General features: G+C 27.5%; 1 protein-coding gene across 4 annotated transcripts in view; it reads right to left on the reverse strand.

Annotated features, from left to right (window-relative positions):
- The window catches only part of Dap160 (dynamin associated protein 160), a 79017-nt gene that overhangs the window by 26469 nt on the left and 27104 nt on the right, over nt 1-25444 (reverse strand). The window contains exons 16-28 of one of the 4 annotated variants that reach the window (XM_016065788.4): nt 23830-23877; nt 22941-23053; nt 20021-20229; nt 18680-18806; nt 16738-16884; nt 12348-12409; nt 11245-11309; nt 10102-10283; nt 9861-9932; nt 6950-6982; nt 4209-4352; nt 2742-2895; nt 2099-2293 (exon numbers count right to left, since the gene is read on the reverse strand). In XM_016065788.4, coding sequence (XP_015921274.3) covers nt 2099-2293; nt 2742-2895; nt 4209-4352; nt 6950-6982; nt 9861-9932; nt 10102-10283; nt 11245-11309; nt 12348-12409; nt 16738-16884; nt 18680-18806; nt 20021-20229; nt 22941-23053; nt 23830-23877 — 1551 coding nt within the window. Of the gene's footprint in view, nt 1-2098; nt 2294-2741; nt 2896-4208; nt 4353-6949; nt 6983-9860; nt 9933-10101; nt 10284-11244; nt 11310-12347; nt 12410-16737; nt 16885-18679; nt 18807-20020; nt 20230-22940; nt 23057-23829; nt 23878-25444 lie in introns of all 4 variants that reach the window. The other 3 variants (XM_087158306.1, XM_087158327.1, XM_087158316.1) reach the window with 3 other exon arrangements.

The raw sequence follows: 25444 nt of genomic DNA on the forward strand, positions 1-25444 counted from the left end.
AAATAAGTTAACAATAATATAAATTTGAGCAAAATAATTATTAAAAATTTTAAAAGAGAAACATATGAAATTTCCCTTCATAAAGAACAATAATTTTAATACCATAATACTAGTACTTGTTTTAAAAAATGCCCAGATTTAAAACACATTTAGAATAACAAATATTCTAAATTAAAAGTCACAGATTTTATTCTTCAGTGAAATTAAAGAAACTTCTTGTAAATATAAAATTAAGAACCGTTTCTTTTTTTAAGTTATAATATAGCATTAAATCCATTCTTAACCCTTCAACTATGAATTAAGGAACAAATATTTTTTATGTTGCTATATATTTTGAGAAATGTTTTACTGTCATACTATATTTATATTTAATTACACATAAGTGCAGATATTTTTCAGTATGTAGCAGATTCACAAACATATTCATCTGTGAATGAAACATAATGCATTTCTCTCACAAAATAAGCAATCTAATCATGAAAATAAAACTGGAAAAGATTAAAACTTTGACACAATATAAACAAAACCTAACAGTCTGCAACTGAGCAGATTAAAATTTTTTTGAATAAACAAAAGCAGTTTAAACAATAAAAATGCACTAGGCCCGGACAATTCAATTTTCCCAAATAAAAACAAACTGCTCGAGTCTTTATATGAAAGAACATAGCTTTAATTTTATCTTGATTCAAAAGTCTTGATGTAAAAGAAAGTTTCTTCCAAAATTTATAACCCTTATTTTCTAAGCAATCTAATTTCTAACTGAACACATAAGTTGAATCTCTGACATTAAAATACATAACCATTCAGCTTCTGAACTGATAAAAAGAAAAAATTCTAATCCAATCAGTGAGATTCTGAAGAAGAGAAGAGAAAGAGAGATCTATTCCAAACTGCAGGGGTAGTGGAATCCATAGAATCAGCAGTTCCTGCAAAGTATATGAAAAAAAGCGTAAGATTTTAAATCGAGAATATAATAAAGCATGAGGTTTTTTTTCTAAAGAATAAGAGAAGACGAAGAGTGTTGTATAAACAACAAAAATATAAACAGAAATAAATCAAACAAACTTAAGCTCAATAAATGCAAGCAAATTAAAAACTAAGAAAGATAAGATATTCAATGGATAGAATAAAAAATAATACTGATGCAGAAAATTAAAAACCAACCCTATTTGAGTTTATTTCACAATAACAGAAGATGGAGGAACCAGCTCAAATTGTTTAGAGAAAGATTTAGAAACAATGGAAAGTATTACAGCACTCATTTTCATTTTAAATAGTTTTATAACAAATAACTACTTTACTATGATGAAATGATTATGATATTATATAATATTTATTAGAGTTACAACATTTGCAGAACCTCTCTTATTCTTGAAATTTATTTTCTTCGAGATTCTCTAATGACACAATAAACTTCCATGTACTTGTTTGCTATTAAAAAAAAATGTCCCGCTGTTTTTTTTTAATTATTTAACTATTTTATGTTTTTTTACTCCAACTAGTAATATAGATTAAAATTTATAAATAAAATATCTAATCTAATACATTCCTATTTTTACACATATTACAAACTCTTTACAATGTTAGACTAGCTTTAGTGACATTTTTTATTGATTGAAAGTTCAACTATTATTTTTAAACCTATTTTGTGTATTTAGTATGCAAACTATAAGCAATACTTCTACTGTTTAAAGTTTTACATTAATACTCTAAGCTAAAGTTGATTTGTTTGAAAAGTCAACATTACAAACAAGATCTTCAGATGACCCACAGATGTAGTTTCACTTTGTATTGATTTAGAGGCTGATAAAAAGGCTCAACTTAACAGGTTTCATTGTACCATATTATTTTCATTTACCGTCTCGCATCAGCATATAGCTTTATTCTACTTTAGAACTGTTATGTAAATGCAAAGCAATGTTATGTAAATGTAAAACAGAGTTTTCTGCAGCAGGTAACTGTAACAATCTAACTACCAGATACGTTTCTAAAATAATGCAAGAAAACTACCCTTTTCTTAGATACATGATTGGACTACCTATTTTTGAATTTAAAATACCATTTTATCAAGACAAACAAAGTGTAAGGTTGTACTTACAGTTTTTGGGAGCAGCAGCACTTGACTTGTTAATCACTTCCACATAATTTGAAGGAAACAGTCCTACAGCACCATTTAAATCCCCTTTCCACCAAGAGGGGTCATCGGTATTTACTAAAGTTATGATATCTCCCTTTTGAAATGTCAGTTCATCACCGTGTTGTCCAGAAAAGGGATATAAAGCCACCACTTGATCTATGTACCATAAAATTAAAACTTAGATAGAAATTAACATAAAACTTTCAGTAAATAAAATTTAAAAAAAAAAAGGAAGGTAATTCAGTATTTCAAAAAATTAAAATTATTTTTACGCCAAGTTTATTTACTTTATTAAGATGGTATTTTAGTTTCAAACAATTCATTACTAATTTACATACTGTGTTACATATCTAATTTTAATAGATGTAAATTATATTATAGCAACATATGTATATCATTATTAATATTTTTCAATAAAATGTTTCACGTTTACAGTACATTTTAAAATCATGTTCATTGAATTTTGGCATCAAAATATTTAATATAAACATTGAAAGACTGCTTTCAAAACTTAAATAAAGAGAAGTAAAATAAAACTGCTTGACTAATATAATAAAATTCAAAGAGACAAAAATTTTGAAAGCTGAAGATTAAAGCAGCAAACCTGATTGTTGGGGTCCTCCATTGGATAGATTATCATTAAATCGTGAATATAGCATAGATTCAGGTGTAGTTCTGTTGCTGCTGGCACGACTCCCACTCAGTTCTTTGACGTATGAAGCAGGGAACCAACCAACTTGTCTCTTTTTCCCTTTAACCTAATTAAAATAGATTTAAACATAACAAACAGCTTTGAATATCAGTATTACTTTTTAACATTACCAAATGGATCATTTAGTTAGTTAAAATTTGTATATTTAAAATTCGATTTCTCAGGTAACTATTAAATTGATTTTGTTCAAATTTTGTATTTCGCTATATAAAATTATAATCTTTAAAATGTTGAAATTTGGATACCTTACAATTTAAATTTTTTTCAACTGCTAAAAAAATAAGAAGAAATCTATAATTATTAAGCATTTTTTCATGGAATTATCCTTAGGTAGATGAATTTAACAATTCCGTGCAAAAATGCTTCGATTCCATAAATTTTTTTGGGGATAATGGCAAAATATGCATGAAGTAGGTTGTTGCAATGAATAATATTGTATAAAAAATATCAGACTTAAAAACTATGGAAAAGTCAAACGCAATAACTGCCAAAAATTTGATTTAATTCTTGCTTTAAAATGTAAATACTCAAATGCACAATTCGAATTCCCCATATTGTTTGAAATACAACGGAATATTTAAAAACCACATGAAAATTAATAGCATCAGTAAACTGCCGAAAATACAATCGAAACATTACATCAGTTTACGATACTATCAGAGTAAATTGAGCTCGTCAAAAAGTTATTATCTAATTGTTAAAATATTACGTGTAAATTTCTGCAGTAAAGAAAGGTAAAAATGTATACTTTTCAAAAGAAAAATCTTCCAGCAAGCACTTTGTAACGTTCGGCGACAATGTTGCCGTGACGCTGCGATTCTGCCACAGGGTTCAGGGTGTTCCATTTTTTATTTTGTACACTGTACAACCTCTTATTAAAAAATTTTGATTATTAAAATTATTTAATCCCACCTCACATTACTATCAGTAATAATATTTAGGAACAGATTCAGAAGATGATGAATTCTTGAAACTTCCCTTAAAGTAACCATGTTTAGACATAACTTTAGGTAATAAATTTATTTAGCTTTACCTAAACCATTCATGTTTTTTTTTAATTATTTACTTAAATAACAAATTTTACCAATAAATATTAAATAAACACAAACTGAACTATTTATCAAACTAAAGGTATAAAAAAATTATCAATAAATATTCAACAGAAGTATTATATTGTAAGCAGAATAAATGAATAAAAAATAGTATACCTAACAGAATGATTTTATGTTAGGCAGAATAATTATAGTTAGAATTCAGATTTTAATCTAATTGATGTAAATAAATAAATTATTTAGAATAATGTGGGAATAAACTAGTTAATTTTCAAAGATTAGAAAACATAAAATAAAACTTATTTACCTGCACTTCTCCTTCCCACCAACCACCAGATGTTTTCTTTCTAACTTGAATTAATTGACCTTTTTCTAGAGATAATTGTTCAGGGCCTGTTGCTTTGTATGGGGCTAAAACAGTGACAATTTCACCTCTCTTGTATTTACCACCCTAAAAATATCATAATTTCACATTTACTTACAAGAACAAAAACTGATTATAGAATCAAAAGAAAATCTAAACAGTACTTTCCAGATAAATAAATACACAATAGGAGATGATATTGAACTATTTTTTGTTGAAGAATGTTTTAATAAATTTTATTATATATATATTATATATATTTTAGTTGAATGATTCTAAAGAAATTTTACTTTTTAAATTTATTTATTAAATAATTTATTACAAAAAAATAAAAATCAGTGCAGGTCATAGTAGAAAAAGTAGTGAAAGAAGTGACTAAAACTTTAAAAAAAAAAGATAAATAGTGACTTAATTAAAAACAGTGTTAATATTCAGGCACCATCCTAATAATCTTAAAAATATACAATTGAAGGGGAAAAAAATTGGTTTAGTAACATTTATTGTTGTAGCTGTTTACTGCTTTAATTTACTGCTATGGAATTTTTTTTTAAAAAATTACATAATAAATATTTTTCAATTTTTCCCAACTAAAAAAAAAGTTGCATGTTTAAACTTTAGCTACTATGGCTTAAAGCAGCATTTCTCAAAGTGTGGTACTCCCCAGGTAGTGGTACAGTTTAGCTGGGGTATACGTTCTTATGCAAAATATCTTGCAACAAACAAAACTTTCCAAATTTTTTCGTTACAAACAAAGCTATTCATGAAAATTTACGATTACATATTTTTCTAATGGCTATTTTTTGCTGAGTTAGTGGTGTCAACAGCCAGTTGTGATTTTTAACTTTCGTGCAATTTTTTTTATAGTAAAAAATACATTCAATTTTTATTAGTGGTACACAGCGCTACGAAAAATTTAGAAGGAGTACACAAAACTCATAAGTTTGGGAAATACTGGCTAAAAGTATTATATTAAAGAAGCAGTGAAAGTATACAACAAAAATATTGTCGCTATCATGTAAAGTCAATGCACGATTATTGAGATGTGCTTCTCTTCAGGAGTCAAAAAACAATGTGTTTTTAAATATGATGTGAAGAACTGAAAAAACGTTAAATAACTATCACTGCAAAAAAATAATAATATCGTATTGAAAGTATTTAAATTGGAAATATGTGAGAAACTGAACACGTGATCATTGTCCTAAAGGAGTTTAATTTGAAATATGCATATGTAATAACATTGTATAAAAAATATAAATCGTTGAAAAAACGCTCAGAGAAAAAAAAGTGGAATTGTGATAGAACCAAGCACATTGAAAGTGATTTTTGAACAAATCATTAACAAATTGTCGTTACTGAAACCTGAAATTCGAGAGTCGCTACAACATCGCATTAATCAAAAATATAACATCATATTAATTTGAATGAATGTAAAAACTTTTAGAAAACAACATTAACTTACAACGTAATCATCCTGAATAAAGTGTGCAACAAAAAATTAACTTTAAGGTGAAAAAGTGAAGTAGTAAAATAACATCGTATTAAAAAACCACGAGGAAAGAGCTGAAAAAATTATAAAAATTTGTATGAGTGCCTAAGGTAAACACTGGAAATAAAACTATAAGAATTCACGACGAAATCAAATACGTCCAACAACGATTTTCGAATAAATCATTAAGAAATAGTTGTCACTGAAGTACATGTAACTTAATAAACATCATATTAATCAAAATATGGACATTTAAAAAACCATGTGAAAAAAAATGAGTGGAACTTCGTTAATCATTTGACTGATAAAACGATTATAAAACCAAGTTAATTTATAGTGAATCAATTTGAAATTTTCTGATTTAAAGTTCATGTGTCATAACATTGTATAAAAAACAGCAAAATTTAAAAAACCCCATAGAAAGGACTGAAAAAATTCTTAATAACTAATGACCTCTATAGTAATAATAAAAAACAAACAAACATCCAACAGTGTGAAATTACGTGTCAAAAAGAGATAACTCAAATTTGCATGGCATAATAACATCTTTTTAGAAAAGAGAAAAAAATAATAAAATATATAATATGAAAGTAAACATTTTATTTACGTTTTTTCTTATGAAGAAAAAGTAAGAACTTTTAAGTACTTTAAACCTAAAATAAGAACTTTTAAAGAGTGCTTAATTTCCATGATGCAAAATTATGCTCTATTAATCACATTTAAGGTACATGTGAACCATACAGAAAAAGGAAATTCAATTCAGGGAGAAATACACAAAATTTCATGCTCTGCAGCAGATAAGAAAATGAAAATTAAGATAGATGACGAATGAACTCATTCCTCGGTACAGTGAATGGCTCTCTAGCATTTCAAGAGGAATTCCTTTGAAAGTGGAAATTATCTATTTTTCCACACATATTCAATCCTCTTCTAAGCCCTACCCTTCTTTACTAAAGCAAGAGGATTGTAATATCATGGGTTTAGGGAAATGAAAAATCCTTCTTTCGATTGAAATGGGGGGAAAATTGTGAAATTAAAATTTAAAAAAAGTGAGATAAGTGACTAAGGTTTAAAAACAGTGAATAAAAGTTACTATTTTTTAAGATTATTATAAAAGAATACACATAGAGAGTTATTTAAAATGAACATAATATTTTAATTACAATCCATACATTAGGATAAAAACACATTACATTACCCTCATTCTAGGGCTATACACAGACATATCATACTGCCAGCATGAAAAGATAAACATTTATTAGAAAAGACACATTTCAATGAATTAAAATGTTTAAAAAAATGGTAACTTCATCTCTAAGTGTAAAGTTAATATTTTTACAATTATGATTATTATTAAATGAAGGCCTTATTAGAAAATTAGGTCAACTCTCTTTATAAAAAAATTGTATGAGTTTCAGTTTTATGTTTTTTTTTAAACATTTTTGTTTTATTTTAAAATTAGTACACATTCTCTAGTACATATAGATTTTAAGGTTCTTTAGCACAAAATGAAGAAAAATGGAGTTTGCCCACTCTTCAGAATAGGGCAAAAATATACATAAAAGCTATTTAATTTTTTACCCTGAATAACTTTTGACCTAATGATCGGATCTTCACATTCTAGGACTCATACTTAATGGCTCAAAGAGGTGACCTCAAATATGCTAGTTAATTAGTGGATACGATATTTTAAGCTACAAAAACGTTCTTTCTCTGAAAAAACAATACCATTTTTTTGACGAATTCTGATTACTGGCCCCTAAAATATAGGGGATAGATAAAGTCTGGGAAATATGGTCCCAGTAATTTGGTCAGGAGAGCACTCCAAAGTTTGCAAACTTTATTGCTAATTTTACTTTTGTGTATTTCACTATATCCAGAGATGCCAACTTGCTCCAGACAGCGAGTAAATATTTTCGAGTGGTAGCCTTACGATGTACGATTCTTCGTTTAAAAATTCAATTTATAAGGTTTTTACTCAACACTACTTTTAAATAATTCGAAGGCTTGTGTGATAAACCACTTTGTTACAGTAAAGTCGTATTGAGCATTTAAAAAAGTTTTCAAAATTTAGCGAAAATCTGCAAAGTTTAGTGCGTAGTTCTTTAGGACTTAAAACAATTTATCGCATCCGGAGCAGGTGACATCACTGCATAGCTCGAGAATTTTTTAAGCAAAATGAAAAACTTTTGCACTCAATGATAACATTCGCTTATCCAAAGATAATTCTATGCAAAAAACAATTTTTTGTAAATATTCATTAATTTTTATTACTTTATTAATAATGATTAAAAAAATTATCAATTGCAAGGGATAAAAATTTTTGCATCATTTAACTGCGTGCAAGAATTTTTGAATTTGCTTCAAATGTTCTCAATACATAACAAATTATGCAATAAGTAAAATTAACATTAAGGGGTCCAAATTTTGGATCCCTTAACCAAACTCTGGGGTCCATATTTCCCAGATTTCGACTATCCCCTATATTTTGGGGGTCAGAAATACCAATCCGTGGAAAAACAGATATGTTTATTCAGAGAGAGAGTACTTTTTTGCGCCAGATTTCATAGTTTAAAATACCGTCAGCACTAATTAATTAGCATATTTGAGGTCACTCACTCAAATCATTAAAAAGGAGTCCTAGATCGTGATAATCTGATCATTAAATCGAAAGTTATTCAGGTTCTTTTTTTTCCTGGAGCACTGTACATTATCTGTGCTCAACTTCAGTGTGGGCAAAATATAATTCAGAAAAAAAGGATTTTTTTTTTATTACTAAATATAGGATTAGACTGAGTTTTCAAACCCACATTGTATTGTCATATAAAATCTACAAATTAAATTTTGCATTGCATAGATTGAAATATGATTTTGCTAGAAAACACTAAAAATTATCAAAAGAATTGTATATTGGAAAATCTGCTAGAAATTTATTGGACATCAGGGGTAATTGTGGGTCCAACTTAAAAATCCTGAAAATTTCTTAAGTAAAATCTTTAAAAAATTAATATCTTTATAAATTTAAATTATTGAAATTTTCAAAACATGATATTCAAAATGATTCAAATGAATGCAGCATAATTCAAATGAATAATTATTTGTAAGTTTACTTCTATCTCTAATCACATTTATTATTCTTCCAGAAAAAATATTTACGAATGAAAGAGATGCCAAGTATAAATTTTATTTCTTATATTTCTAAATAAAATATACAAGAATTTTTATATATAGTAATTGAAACTTCTGGACTATGGATTTCTGGAAACTTTCAGATGGTTAGCGAAAAATCCGGATTTTTTCCGGAGCACAATCACCCCTGCAGTTACACAAAACAGGAAATTAAACAATGTGTAAAATAAATTTAAAGAGTTATAACAACAACTATGTATTTTGGTAAACTTCATGAACATTATTGATCATATTTAATATATTCAATGTAGAAAAAAATTTTTCCTGTGTCACTGTAAATATAGTCTGTTTTAGATTATCTTAATTTTCCAGGAAACTCTCTCCGGTGATTTACTGTCATAATAAGGCTGTATTTATAAGATATTAACATTTATAGTGCTAATTTACAAGCATATCTATTTTGTAATATACATAATATATATGAATTAAAATAATTTATAAACAAGGAATTATTTATAACACTAATTATCCTTGCAATTATGCTTAAAATTTGTAACCTAATTATTAGTTTAACAAACTGTAATTTATAATATAATAATATTATATAAGTTTATTTTCATCCTTAAATATAAATTTAAATTTTTTTAATATTGCATAAATTGATATAACTGTACCAGAGTTAAAACCATGAGCATATTTACTCTGAATTTTGCAAGTTATTTAGTCACTTTTCAACTGATAACAATTAGAAAATCTGATTTTACAATAGCAGCAATAAAGTTCAGAACTAATACTCAGGAGATTAAGATATTAAAACTTACATTAAATTTCTTTTAAATGTATATTTTTGTTTATTTGAAATTTAGGTAATAGAAATTCTTTTTGTTTCTTCTCCATTTCAATACAAAAGTTTCGACTGCATTTTGTAAAATATTGTGGCCCATTATTAAAAGGAATAAAGAGAAGGAATTTTTTTTTACTTCAATAGACATGGACTGGAAATTAAGATCTGTCTTTGTAACATCAGACTCAGTACTTGCAACACTTGAAGGCTATAAGTGAAATAGTATATAAAAAAGTAGTTCTTTCACAATTATTATAATTAAACACTATCTATTAAATCACTAAGTAGTATGAGTGGTGTTGAATAGTTAGTCATGCATTAAGTAAATATTTAGAATAAAAATATAAATTTAGTTATGAAGTAATAAAATGAATTACCTGTTCCTCTGCTTTTTTAACATAATTGCTGGGAAAAATACCAGTTCTGTTCCCAATGGTTCCTGTCCACCAGTCTCCTTCTTTCTTTGTAACTAAAACTGTTTCATTTACTTGGAAGCAAAGGTCACCTGGTTCCTGAGATTGGTAGGCATAAGTCGCAACATAATATTCAGGTATCCCTTCTGCAAATATTGTTAAGATTGTAAGAATATCAGCAATTGATATTTTTATAAGCATTTTCCTTTTTAATGGGTAGTTCTCAAAAGGTAGTAGTTTGGTAGTAATTTAATTCACAGTAAGACTTTTAGAAAAAATGTATCATATGTAATAAGAATTAACATATATTCTCACCCAAGTCTATAAATACCTTACAAAAATACTTTTCTAACCGAGAGTCAATGCAAAAAAAAATTTAAAAAAACTATTTCTGGAATTTACACATTAAAATAAGAACATAAAGTCTAAATTGGACAATTTCTTGATAATATACTTAACAAAAGGCAGCAATAGATAAGTTATAGATCCATTTGAACTATTTTTAGAAAAAGCAATTTAGTATTTCAATGCATGTATGCATGAAGAAAAAAAGAATCTACGTTTAATGCATGATAAAAAAAAGTAACCTACATTTAAAACCATAATTAAATTGTCAGAAGAGAGTGCAAATAACAATTTCAAACACACATACTTAAAATTGCCATACATATCTTAATAAATAAATAAAAAAAAATAAATACACAATGCTCTATTCGACTTTCAAATATGCAAACAATTTATTGAGATTTTAAGTGACAAAAAGTTTTAGCAACAGTTTTGAAATTATTACATGTCATGATAAAAATTGCCATAAGCCTTTGTGTTAACAATGAAGCCAAGAGATGTGTTAAGCTAAATTAGCAGCGGCAATTTGATATTTACAATATTCAGCGTGTTTTGTAACTAGCTTAATATATTAAAAATTTGTTTTAATAATTCGAACACAAATCTTAAAATTTAAGCAAAAAGGTACAAAAAAAAAAAAAAAAAAAAAAAACTAACTAGCATTTGATAATTTGTTATATAATTGTATTAAAAATTAAACAAGAATTAATTACAGTCCACAGATAATTTTGAAAATAATTCAAGTATGATTAGAGGCTTTACCTGGAGGAGATGTATTTACTTCAGGTGGTTCTTGCAAATCGGAATCAGCTGTACTATCTTGAAAGCTAAATTACATAAAGGAACAACTATAAAAATTTGAAATTATGCAAGCCACTAAAACTTAGAACTGAATTTTAAAATAAGTTATAAGAAATATTTAAGTAAGAGACAATTTGTTTTTTGAAAGAAAAAAAAAGAAAAACCCTATTAATATTGTGTTTACTAAAATCTTGATATTGTGATTTTGGTATGTTTTTATGAAATTGTTAAAAAAGTTAAAGAGGTTTAAGTCTTCTCTGAGAATGCTTTGAATTTTTTTAATCGTTTAGCAAAAAATATCTTATTGTGAATAGAAAATATCTGATGCTTTTCTACTAGTATTTTTATGATTTTTAAAGTTTAAGTAAATGTAAGAGGTCAATTATTTTCAGCAATATGTAGATAAAAATATCAAATGAATTCAGTTTAGGGTAAAAAAAATGTTTAAAATAAATTTAGAAATTTTGAAACAAAATGAGACAAAATTAAGCAATTTTTATTAATTTTGCATTTACTGTTAATGTGATACCCCAACAAAATTAAAACCGTTTAAAAATATCATATAAAATAACAATTAAAAATATCATATAAAAAATAACCTAACTTCTTATGGAATACTTTAAATCAAAACTACTATCATACAAATTGGATTTTAGAAACAGTACCATAAAATTATCCATAAGGAAAAACTTATAATTTAAACAAGGCTATTGAGATTAATATGTCAAAGATAACTTGTAATAAATGAATAACATAAATATTCACATATTTTAGTATATAGATACAAAGCTAATAGAAGCCTCATAAAGAAGTTTGCAAAGAGAATTCTAGTCTAGAAATAACATGCCATTAATGTCTTGAAGAACTATTAGATTAGTTATAGATAAAGATATGTAAGATAGTTGATTAATTAATATTGACAATGGTAGAATAAGCACTATTTTGATTACTTCAGTTCAGCATTTTGCTTTTAAGCAATAATGTAACAAGCCACATTAAATAACCTCAAAAGGCTGTTTCACTTTAATTACAAAATGCATATTATTTTTAAAACATTAACTTACTTATCATTAGCTTTCATAGGTCCTGAAACTAATTTAACATAAGATTTTGGAAACCAGCCGAGCTGAAAATTTGAAAAGAATTAGTCGTTAAAAATAATAATTTAAGTTTTCCTATAAAAATACTACTAATAAAATGACAAAAATCAAGTTTTTAAAATGCATCAATATTTTAGAGGGTTTTTCATAAATGATAATTCAATGGATTTGAATGAGAATGAGGACTATTTTCTATGGGTAGATCAGGATGAAGTAGAATCCACTGCAGAGTATGAAGAGTTTAGTGGAACAACAGGCTAAGTGACACCTCAGAGAATTTGAGTACATAAGTGCTAAAGTTTATATGTTCTTCCTTTTTGGTTCTCGTTCAATTTTTATGTTTTTAATATGCTTGTAAAGGCATAATTCATGAAATTTTTGGGAGTCTATTTATTTGATTCCAACTCTTTTATAAAGGAAGATTTTTCATGATTTTAGTGCGTAGCATTTGCTTGATTTTGTGGACGATTTTTAACGTTTCCCATCCAATATAATTTCGTTTTGAAAAGATAAAATAGATATCAGGGTTCCCACTCTATGATGAGATTGAAATTCAAGGACTTTCCAGGACTTTTCAAGGACCTCAACAAAATTTTCAAGGACCTTAATCTAAGACCAATTTTAAAAATTATTCTCTTCTATTTTACTAGAAGCAACAATGCTTGTTGTGGCAATAATTAATTTCAAATATAATACCTAAATGCTTTGCCTATATAGAGAGAAGAGAGTATTATGGACTAAAATTTATATTTTTTTAAAAACAACCCTACTGGTTTTACATATTAATTCACAAAATCATTTTCAGCACAATCTATAACTAATGGTAATGAGGCGTTAATGGTGAAATCCTTTAATCCTGTGTATTTCCATGTGAAGGCTGCATGAAAGACAGAGCTAAGTCTTAGGTATTCCATATTCCATGACTATTCCATAAACCCCTCCTCTCCTCTATTAAACATCGTTTCTGAAATTATTCATCCATAATTTACACAACCTTCTCTAAATGTTATGCAGCAACAATTCTTTCTGAAAATAAAAATTAGAAGGAACATATCCCATTTTCACCATGTTTAAAAGCATTATTCGTTATGTGTAATCCACAACTGCCAATGAATATGACCTGGTGGGAATATTTCTCTTTTAATTCACACTGAAGCTTTTAATAGAATTTTCAATTGACATAGGGTCCATCCATGGATAATTGAAGCATTTTAGAGAGCTTTTAACCATCATCCATGCATTTGTAAAAAGAGGACAAAATATTTTATGCAGTTCCATGAACCATAAATTGGGAGGTAAGATACTTAGTGCAAACTTTATTATCAATTCCTTACCAAAATGTCCATCTGCTTAGATTGTAGAGACTGATTTAACGTCTCATCAAAGAGTACAATGTAGCAATCAACATTCTTCAGCTCATTTATAAGAATCCCTTTGAAGTATAGTGCCAATCCAAAGGAGCCCAAATAGGCTCACTACAAAAAAATTGTCTCGCTATACAGCTATCAGCAAACATTTTAGAGAACAATTTATTAAACCCTTCACAGGAGTTACATGAATAATTACTAGTGATGCACTTCAGACTCCAGAGAATTTCAGCATCAAGCACATTCCTTTTGACCAGATAAGAAGACAATGTTACCTCGGCCACTAAAGTTTCTGTTTCACATGGGGCACACGATGTTGAAGGAGTATTTACACCAGATGAATAAGATGTTCATGTCTTTGGAAAAAGAGAACTCAGGGCATGAGACTGCTTTTTTGTTTTACCTTTCTTTGATGTGTGATTTCAGAGCAGATTCTTCCGTTTTCGCGATATCGATCTCCTTCATGCATAATCGGCACTTAGCTCTGAGCTTCTTTTCGGGCATCGATAAAATCCATTCTTTATAAGCTTGACTATCCATCCATTGGGGATTAAAATAGCACTTCCCAGGCATAACTAGTCTAAACTACATAACACAAATACGAAGCCGTGCCTTTGCGAATACGCTTTACAATAAAGTTTTGAAATGACGCAAACGTAAGGACAAGTGCGGATGGTAAAACGGCAGATTTATTGAAAACTATAAGGTACATATTGTTACGAAATTAGAGAGTATTCCAGTTTCGATAAGAAAAAAGAAGATCTAAGTATATGCGACAGAAGATGAAGTGGAGTCTCGCCCCGAACGCATTGATTGTCTGCTGTGCTCCGCGGGTGTTTTATAAAAAGGGCCGCCGGCAGTATTGGACAAATTCAAGGACCTATCAAGTTTTTCAAGGACCTAAGATGTTTTTCAAGCACTTTCAAGAACCTAAATTTAGCAACAAAAAAAATTCAAGGACTTTCAAGGACTCTCAAGGACCGTGGGAACCCTGGATATACATACATTTAGGATTACATCCATAGAATAAAATTTCAGCAACCTTATTTTGGAACATGAACAAACAGGTATCAAATTTTGTATAGCCTTGTTAGTCTGAAAACCGATCAAACCCGATTCAGAGGCATCATGAGTTCTACTGCAGCGGAGTATATGTTTTGATTTTTAAAAAGCATTCTTTTAAATACATTGTGGTTAAAATGTTGTCATTTTGTTACATCTAAAAGTATTTATGAAATTAAATAAAAATATTTTTATTAGGTTCAATACAAAAAAAATATCTAAGTATAGTTGTTGAAATACAAATTATTTTAAATTTTTCCTGAGCACAAAGTTACCTGAGTTCAATCTTTCCAAAGTTACCTTAGCACAAAATAATATTTTCAACAAGACTTTGCTTAGAAAAAAAAATTAAATTTTTTACAAGCGTTGTTGAAACACAAACTAATGCAAACCAGAAACAAGATAATTGCATTTGAAGCTGTTTAAGGGTTGTTTTTTCTTGCATTTCTTAATCATTAATACATAAAAAAACATAAATTCCTCTTTAATGTGAGGAAACTGCTGTTTCAAGTTCTAATTTTCACCATTTTTTCTCTCCCTGTGCCTTAGCATTCGATGCTAAACAAGAGATTTTCTAGGATTGCTTATTGAATATTTGTCGCCAAGTCACCTAGTCGGTTCTTCCATTACATATTTTCAGTGTAGTTGTTAAAGATTCAAAATTGATTATATATAATATAATAAAAATAGTTTAAAAGGAGAAAATTAATTACTAGAGTAATTCATATTTATCTCATTGTTTATAATGTTTTGATATTTCAAGATTAACAAATTTCTGATTTTATCACTGGTGTATAACAACAAGATATGTGGTATATAATTTAACATAACTTTAAAATTATACTGTTAATATTATTTTTCTGAAACTAATAACTTTTTGTAACATAGAAACTAATAAGAGTAATATAATTCTTAAATTTTTCTCTTGGCTGTATTTCAGCTTTTTTAATCTACCATATTTATTTTATCTCAGCTTAACAAAGCGACTTTTAAAAACAGTTGCATTAAATAAAACTCACACTGCTACAGTTAAAAAAAAATTACATTTAAGCAATAGCAATGGTAAACAGAGGGAAAACTGTTGAAGAACTTGTGTGAGTCGCTTCATTTTGAGTTTTCTGTTTAAAACGTACAAGCGCAATTAAATAATCAAACTTATTATAAAATGTCTCCTCCCCCCCCCTCCAAATTTTTTTTCTTCCCTTCAATAATTTAAGAGTATATCAATGTTCTGAAGCAAAACTACATTATTAAATGCTTGTGTCACTAAATATTGTCGACTTTAATATAGTATTATTGTTGAGTTGGGCAAAAATGTATAAATGCTGTTATACATAATTAATAATTTCTGAATGTTTCACTATAAGTGGCAAATCATGGAGGTTAATAAGTTGCCTTGATTACATTGTATATTTTGACATTGAATACAAATTTATTGAAAATAATTCATTACTAATGTTGAAATAATTATTATTAAAAATGAATACAATTTTATAATTAAAATTGGCAATTAAACAATAAATGCTTAAATGTTAAAAGCAGTTTGAGTAAATTTTTTTTTTGCTGTACATCAATCAATCTATAAAATTGATCTATTTGACAGTCAATATTATTACAAAAATAAATAAAATCTAATTTGCCTTATGCCTATAGTATAAAAGGATAAATAAATTATTACAATTTCATAATTGTAATTGACAATTTAACAATAAATGCTTGAATGTTAAAAGTAGTTGATGCAAATTTTTCGTTTTGCTGTACATCAATCAATCTATTTGACAGATAATATTATAACATAGATAAATAAAATCAAATTTGCCTTACACTTTCTGTAGTTATTTATTAAATTTTTCTTATGTTTAAATATTAAGAATTTTATAGAGTTAACTGAACCAAAACAGAAAAATTTAAATAAAAAAGCTTACTTTGCCTTGAAATTCTCCATACCACCACATATCTTGTTGCTCTTTTACATTAATTATGTCCCCTTTGCTAAAACTTAAGTGGTTTTCTTTCTTAGCCTTCCAAGGGAATAAAGCTTGTGCTTGTAGAGCTTCTGATAAAGCATCCTCCTACAGAAAAATGACATTATTATAGAGGGCCTATGTTTCATCAATCACTGTATTTCTATACCAATGACCAATATTTTTTTCTTCTTTTTTCTAGAGAGAGAGGTTGCATACAAAGCTTCATACTTAAGTACTCTAATTCCGTAAATTGTTCCCTGCATTTAGTATTTTAAAAGTAAAATTTCATAATTATTCTTTTTTAATCTTTAAAAAAAACTGCATAATCAGTGACCCTTTTACTTTCTATTACATGAATTATAATTTTTCTAAAAATAAATATTAGTTGATTTATTTTCAATGCTGACTGTTAATTTACAATGCATAATCATCTGATAATTAACCCCTTAACTGCTGCGGGCGTATATATACGTCTCGGCCAGACGATGCATTAACTGCCGCAGTCGTATATATACGCTTTCCCGAAGTACGATGCTTTACATTGCGCTGCTATAAATAGAACTACACCCCCTACTTCAGAATGCAGTAAAATGACCTTGAAAGTGTTTGCTTTGCGAATGTATTACTAATTTCGGAGGAGGGGGAATGGGAAAAGGATGTTATGGAAAAGTGATATCGTGTTAATCGCCTGCATGTCTCGATTTGAGAAAGGTAGGGTTTATTCTTTTTTAACTTTCGTTTCCCGTGTGTATTTGGTGCTTTTTATACCTTCCATCAACGTCTTCAAAGAAAAATGCATCGCGAAAATATGCCGTTTGTTCAAAAAAAAAATTCCTCGTGAATCCCGCTATCAGTGCAATGAATGTGATGTTGGTTTATGTGTCCAACCATGTTTCAGGATTTATCATACAACAGCTAAGTTTTAACATCTTTTATATTGTATTTTTATTATTTAATTTAAATTTTCTTTCTTTCCTTTTTCTTGTCCTGTAAAAGTAAACTGTTTTTGAATTGCAACGCATGCATCATTTCCCCCCACCTAAACACCACGTAAGAAAGTGCACTTGAGCGAAAAACGGTGGCACTGGAGAGTGAATCATGTAAATTTTACTTGGCAGTTAAGGGGTTAACAATATTATTTGATGTAAAAAAAACTAGTATTTCTCTTTAAAAAAGAAAGAAAAAGGATTAGCTTTTATTTTGGCAATTGCTTTGTACATCTCTATACATGGGATGATTATGACAAAAAATAATCTTTCTACTACTTAAGATCTCCATATCCAAAATAAGCAGATAATTTGTTTCCACTGTTTTACCCCATAATTATTTAGGTGTTTTATGCCATGTACAGATGTACCTCTTCCACATTCATTAAGTCAGCAATGCAGCTGCAGAATTTTTTTTATCATGACCAGAAGTTTCTATGAAAAGTGCAATACTTGGAAATGGAATTTTTGTAACTGAGAAAAATGGGTTTGCTCTTACAATAAATAATCTAATACCTTGAAAATTATTTAGAACATTCAATAATGTAAAAAAGAATCAAAAATGTAATAAAAAAAGACACATGGCATAGAATACTTCAGAAAGGAGTAGAAAAAAAAAAACAGGTTTGTGTGTAAAAAAAAAAATTCCTGTGGTTAGAACAGTGATGAACAAATACTTTGGTTATAAGACGCTAATTAAAGAGAAAAAAAAATTATGAATTATTTTTCTTTTATGATTTCAAATAGTTATTTAGAATAAAAAAGAAGTACACTTAATTTTTTTTTATTATAGCTATTATTTATTTTGAGTAATTTCACTCTTAGTTTCAAAGTATATACACTTTAAAAGGTTCTCTGACTACTGACAATTTTGATTTTCTGATAGGATAGGTTCCACGTAAAAGTTTTTTTACCTGAGATGGTAAAGATGGCACAGATTCTACAGATGATTTGGCAGGTTGAGTAAAAGAAGAATTTTCAGAATGTTGAAGAACATCACGGATTACATTAGATGGCTCCTCTGGCGCTTCTGATATGCCTCTAACAAATAAAACAGTTAAGGTATGAATTTAGATGTCGAAAAAATATAGATTACAGATCTATTATTTTAAAGTTTCTTAACTACTTTACTTAATTTTTGTTTCATGATATCAACAAAGTTATTTTGAAAACTTTTTAATAAATATTGTCTATTAGCAAGCAAGCTTAAATAAACAAACAAAAATATTGAGTTACTTTGTTTGCTTTATATACAATAAGGACATTACAATCTTTCGATACTATTTAAAAGTCATAATATGAAGGGAAAATTCGCTATTTTTGTTAATAAGCAAGAATTTCTTACTTTTAAAGAATAAATAAGCCATTAGCTTAGATTATCACATATAAAAAGTATGTCACATAATAAAAAGCACTCCTAAGAGTGAAAATGAATAAAATATTTAGTTTTCAAAAATAGGTAAACATTTCAAAGTATTTGGTTTAATTAAAAATCAATGCATACACACAAAAAGATTAATTGAAATCAATGAAAGCAAAGATCTGAACCATTACGCGGAGTAAAAGAATATCGCCAGTGCAAAAAATTTTGCTAACAAAATCTTTGGTGACTGAGAATATTGTATGAATACTTCATCAACATATGCACATACAAATGAACATAGAAGTGTCTGTTTTTGGCATGCATAAATAAATACATCCTGTACCATAAATAAATACATTTTTCTGTAATTCTTATGTGTTATATACGAAAAATACACAAAATCGTAAAAGTAGTAGGAAAAATAGTTCATTATGCATTCTACAGACAAGTATATCTATAACAGACCAGACAAATAAAGAAAGGAGCGTACAGGCAAAAGTTTAACCAAACTTTACAGATAAATAGAGCAATTTTGAGCATCTTATTACATCCTTGTTTTTTTCTTGATGCATGTGTTAGATCAGATCTAAATATAAACTTTGATTGTTTAAACATAATTTTATTTTCTTGTTCTGAAATTCTTTGCTTTGTCTTTTAACAGATAGAGTAATTTATGAATGTACAAGTTAATAAATATTTAAAGAAGTATAGAATTAGGTTGAGACTTTATTTTAGTAGATAGGGTCCTAAGGACCTGTAGTTTCCAAAGTCTAGCGGAATCACTATTTCTGTTATTATTGGATAATTAGAACATGAGGGATGTTTGGAGTAGTTTTTAGGGGATATTTAACCCCATTGAAGAACACAAAAGAATAAAAACAATTCTATTTACTCGAGGGTTCTTTTCATTTCAGTCCCAACAATATGTACTGTTTCAGTAGGAGCTCCTATTGTAGCAGCACTATTGGTGAAGGCAGTCTCATTAGTTAGAGTCTCCTGAGCAGGCTCAATACGCTCAGCATATGCCTCAGGAAACCATCCTTTTTTCCCATGCAATTCTCCACCTAACCAACCAGGTTCTGAACTTTGACCTTCAGGGACCTAAAAATGTTTTGCAATTAACATAAACAATTCTGAATATAATTTACAAGCAAGAAAAATTGCAACAAAATGAACAAAGAAACAAACAGAAATAAATTAATTAGACATGCGATCTAATTGAAATAATAAAAAATATTGAAGTGATGTGGCTATAAACATGTTTTATTAAATTATGTGAATGACAATCTAAAAATAAAGTTTTAACAAAAAAATATAGACATTTACAAGTAAAAAAGAAATAGTAACGATGGGAGTAATTATTAGCTACTCATAACCTTTCAATTCAAAACCCTAAGCAGTTTTCAGTTGATCAAAGAAAAACAATGTATCATTAACAATTATAAAAAAGAAAAAAAACAGGTTTTTAAATCATTATACATACAATCAATTTAAAATTTTGTTTTTAATGAAAAAGGATAATCAGTAATTCCAGATAGTCTTTTAATTAAACATAAAATGCTAGGGTTAGAAATTTTATTTCTAGCTTTATTTAATACTGTATTTCTTATTTATCTGTTTCTTTTGCCTTTCTGTCTTTATTTCTATGTCATCTTTCCACATTTTCTCAATAAAAAAACAACAAAAAAAACAAAGAATGCTTAGAATGCTCATAATAAAAACAAAGAATATGAGTGTGAAGATCAAACATGTTGCTTTAAATGTTAAATTTTCTTCATAAGAAAACAAATCTAAATATTTTTTTGTTTAATCTTCGAGGAGATCCCTTTATTTAATAACTTATTCAACTTCACAATCTTATTTACAAACAAATTATGAGATGTTTAAAAAGTAGCTGAAATGCTTTACAACCTCAAGTGTAGTAAAATGAATTATAGCTTAATGACTAGCAGACAATTCTGAATAAAAATCCCGTCTCAATGGAATGAGGAAAATATTTAATTTTATTACATTTCCATTTAGAAAACTAAAGATTTTATGTAATCATACAGTTCATCAAACATTTCAGACAAAAAGTTGAATAAATGTTAAAACTTATTAAGTACTATAATGTTTCTCCTTTCCACTTTCATACAAGCCCAATTTCTTAAAAAAATTATTGTGCTCCTAGCGAGAATGAGTAATGATTCACTCATCAGTAATAATTATCAATGATTTTTTACACTAAAACTCATCTTTTCAGATTAGATGAAAAACCTTTTTACTACTATTCCTTCCGTTTTTAGAGCAACATCAGAGAGTTTATATCGATAAATTTTTTTCCCTTCATTTTGAAAAGTAAGGGAAAATGGAACAATTGCAATACCTAGGACCTTGATAAAACTAAAAATAGCTCCATAGTAGGGTGAAGGAGAACCCATAGCCCTAATTTGCTATTTTCTTTATTTGTTTCTGGAAATTATTATTTTTTCCTTACAGAAATCCATTTCTTTTTATTTTTTGACAAATTAGTTTAAGGAAACGAAAAAAAATATTATAGCTTCACTATACTAATTTTTGATGGTTAGAAAAAAAACCTCTTTAAACATATTGATAAAATTCTTAAGAACCATAATTTTTATTACTCAATCACATTAAGATCACAATCTTGACAATGAAATTTTAATAATTATGCATAAATTGCAATTGTTGCACTTCTGCGAAAGTGAAAAAGGATTATCAACGTCTACAGTGAAGATTAGGATAAAAGCTTGTTAATTAGAAGATGATGCTCTGGTACATGTTATAGGCTGACTACCCTAATAATTAAGGGTATAGTGAGTAAAAAAATTGCAGTCTTTGTTTTTTCCATGAACTTTATACACTGTTCAACAATACTATAGTGGGATACTCAGTCAATATTGAGTTTGCTTATGTAATAAATTATAAAACAATAATTCTCAAACCCAAAATAACAAATATTATAGTTCTATTCTATAAATTACATAAAATTTTTTACCAGTGAGATTATAATTTGGAGGTTAAATTTCTTTACATTTTATCTATTTCTGGCTATATATATTATTTTATAGTTTGGAATAAATGAATTAATACATTTGAAGTAAAGTATTTTTTAGAAATAAAATTGTTTGGAAAGATAAAAGGCAAATGATTTGGCTACTGGTTAAGCACAAAAAGGTAAATCTTTTATAACTAGTTGAAAATGCTAATGAATCAATAAAAAAAATATGAAACTTACTTACAAAATGGATGAAGATAAAAAGCTGAGAAACTAATTCATAAAATGGTATCTTGAAGGAAATATTAACTAAATAGCAACATAGCTGATGCTCAACTTCAAACAATCGTGTCTTGTCAACAAGTAATGGTAAACAAAAAGTCATATTACATTGACAGACAAGTTTTGTTCCATTTCAATGCTATATGGAAATAATAATAGCGGGACCTAGAAGTCCCCTTGTGACATAAAGATTAAAAAATACCTGTCAAGAAACCATATTTTAACACAGAAAAGTTTTTCAAAAAATTAAATATATTCATTAGAGTGTGGTAATATTTTTCTTTTAAAATAAAACATACAAACTATTAAAAAATATGAACAAAATGAGTTTAAATACGTCAGGCTAATATTCAGTAATAATTTTTTGGTTGCTAGTAGCATTCTTAAGAGCAAAAAGTTTGCTATAATTTAAACAATAATTTTTTTAAGTGATAATAACATCATTTAAATAAAAGTAAATTAATTCAAAATTTATTGAAAACACAATATAATTTCAGATTACAATATGACAAGCAAAAATTCACAAACTCACTAAAACAATATCCCCTGGCATGACTGACAGCTCATCTGGATTTCTGGCATCAAAAGCATATAAGATTCTGTATTTTATGACGCCAGAAGATGAAACGGGTGATGTTTTGTTATCTGCTAGAATAAAACAATCTGGTGTTAGTTAAAATTATTTGAATACAATACCTTAAATTTGACAAATGAATGAATTTACAGTAGGATGCAACAAATGATATTGAAACTCATTCATTAATCCAAACTTTTACCAAAAAATAAAATAGTTTGAAAAAAGAATTTTTTTAAAAATATAACTATCTATTCTAAGGAGGGAAGATATTTTAAAAACTATAGTATATACAAATCCAAACAAGATATAGAAAAACAATGTAGTCTTAAAATTATTATTTTAATAGGGCGATTGAGGTTTTAATACAGTGATTGAGGTAACATAATGAATGCTTAAGATTGGTATTCAAAATAACAAAAACTATTATGCTGATATACTTTTATTCGTTATCTGAACAAGAAGTACAAAGGTAGTAAAAAATAAATAATTAAAAAAAACTCCCACTAAGTACAACTTTAATTCAGAATATTATCAATATTACATCAAGTTACTCATGATTTTCATGCTTATCACTATTTTTCAAATACTCAAAGATGTGCACTTTCAAAATTAAAAATAAAACAAAAATTTCATAATAAACTGCATAAATACTCTAAAAAAATAATAATTAATTCCAAATTTTTTCATTTATTAAATTGGTCACTATAACAGATTCAAACAGAACATTCGAGGCATTTTAAACTCTCAGGAAAGGTAAAACCATGAATACACTTAACAATTAAGTAAATATTATATATTAGATAACACATTTCATTCATTAAAGTCAGAAAATAGAGATAATTACCATCCCATCCTTCATTTGTAGCTGTTGTTCCCCACGAATCATCAAATCCTTTTAAAAATATTTTTTTTTCATTAGATCAATTAATAAGGTAAATTTAAAAGTAAATTTGAAATAAATGAAAGTGACAAATCATAAGATTATTATATGTAGAGTACCAGTAAAAATTAAAAAAAAAAGCAAAACTAAATTATATAACTATTAGTCGCAAAGCTATTCTCTATTGTTCAAAAATACCTTGAAATGGTTTATAAATTCCGAGTGAATTTCCGGAAAAAAAATATTTAATCAAGTCTATGCGTATAAATAATTTTATAAAAAACAATTCGTATAAGTTGAGTCCATTAAAAATCTTTGGTTCAACATTAGTTTCTTAGCAATGAATTTAACACTCTCTTTACAGACTAAAGATGGAAAAAAAAGCTAGTGGGCGAGGATAAAATCAAATAAAATATATATATATATTTTTTTCTTCAAAAAAGGGGGCATTAAGTCTGTTTCTCATTCTGGCACCTAAGTTTTCGAATATGTGTTTTTTCTTCTTCTCTTTCTTCTTTGTGTGTTAAATTTAGATTACTTCATACATTTGAAAACAAGAATTTTAAGACTGTCAAAAAATTCACTGCATTTATAATTGATACCTGTTAAAATCTCAAAAAAATAAATAAATAAAAAATCCTGATGGATGTAGACAAAGGACTAAATTATAATGGAAGAGCCTCACTTTTATCTTGCAAATTGTTTTGCCTCATTACTCTAATTTGACACAAAAAAACACCTGCAGTTTTTTAACACTCTTTTGTTATATCTTTGAGTGTTTATGACTTGTGAAAACAATAAAAATGATCCACATATACACCAGAACAGTGGGTGCTGCAGATTGTTTTACATTTCAGATAAATAAAAAGGAAAAAAAGTGAGAGAGAAAATTTCTGATATTCTTTTAATAAAATATCTACAAATTTATTTCTAATCAAAATGATAAAGCTGATATATAAAGGGTAAACCAACCAGTGAAGGAACATTTCATATATATTGATTAAAAATAAAAATTTGAGAGTTTTTCTTTAGATTGATTGGTAACAATAGCTTACTGCCAAACAATAGGAAGTCATCTAGCAATGTTTTGGATTACCTGGCCAAATATACTTCTCTGGAAAATTTTTTGAATTTGTTATTATCTCTGCAACACCTTGATTCATTGAAAAAATTATAAGGTGAGTGTTTGTATTTATATGTTTGAAGTGGAATTAATTGCATGTAATAGTCTTATTTTTCTCACTGTGAAAAAGAGAATTCAAAATATAGTTATTGAAGTTACATTTAATTTTTTTTAAAGCACCATAGCATAATCAAGTACTGAGATAAGGGGGTGTTTATTCACTGGATCACCAAACGATGAAAAACCAGTGAAGGAACAAGTGTTCCTTTACTGGGTTTTTTCCCCAATTAATGAAAATAAAATAAATTTTTGAATTTTCTTGTACTTTTAGTCACATTATACATCAAAATTCTGTTTAAAAGACAAAAAACAACTTCTAACCAGTGAAGGAACAGGCATGTTCCTTCACTAGGTTCTTTTCCCAGTTAATGAAAATAAAATAAATTTTTTAATTTT

This window comes from Parasteatoda tepidariorum, chromosome 1 (assembly GCF_982258835.1).
Source record: "Parasteatoda tepidariorum strain Cologne lab strain chromosome 1, Ptep-v5.0, whole genome shotgun sequence".
In the NCBI taxonomy this organism is placed as follows: domain Eukaryota; kingdom Metazoa; phylum Arthropoda; class Arachnida; order Araneae; family Theridiidae; genus Parasteatoda; species Parasteatoda tepidariorum.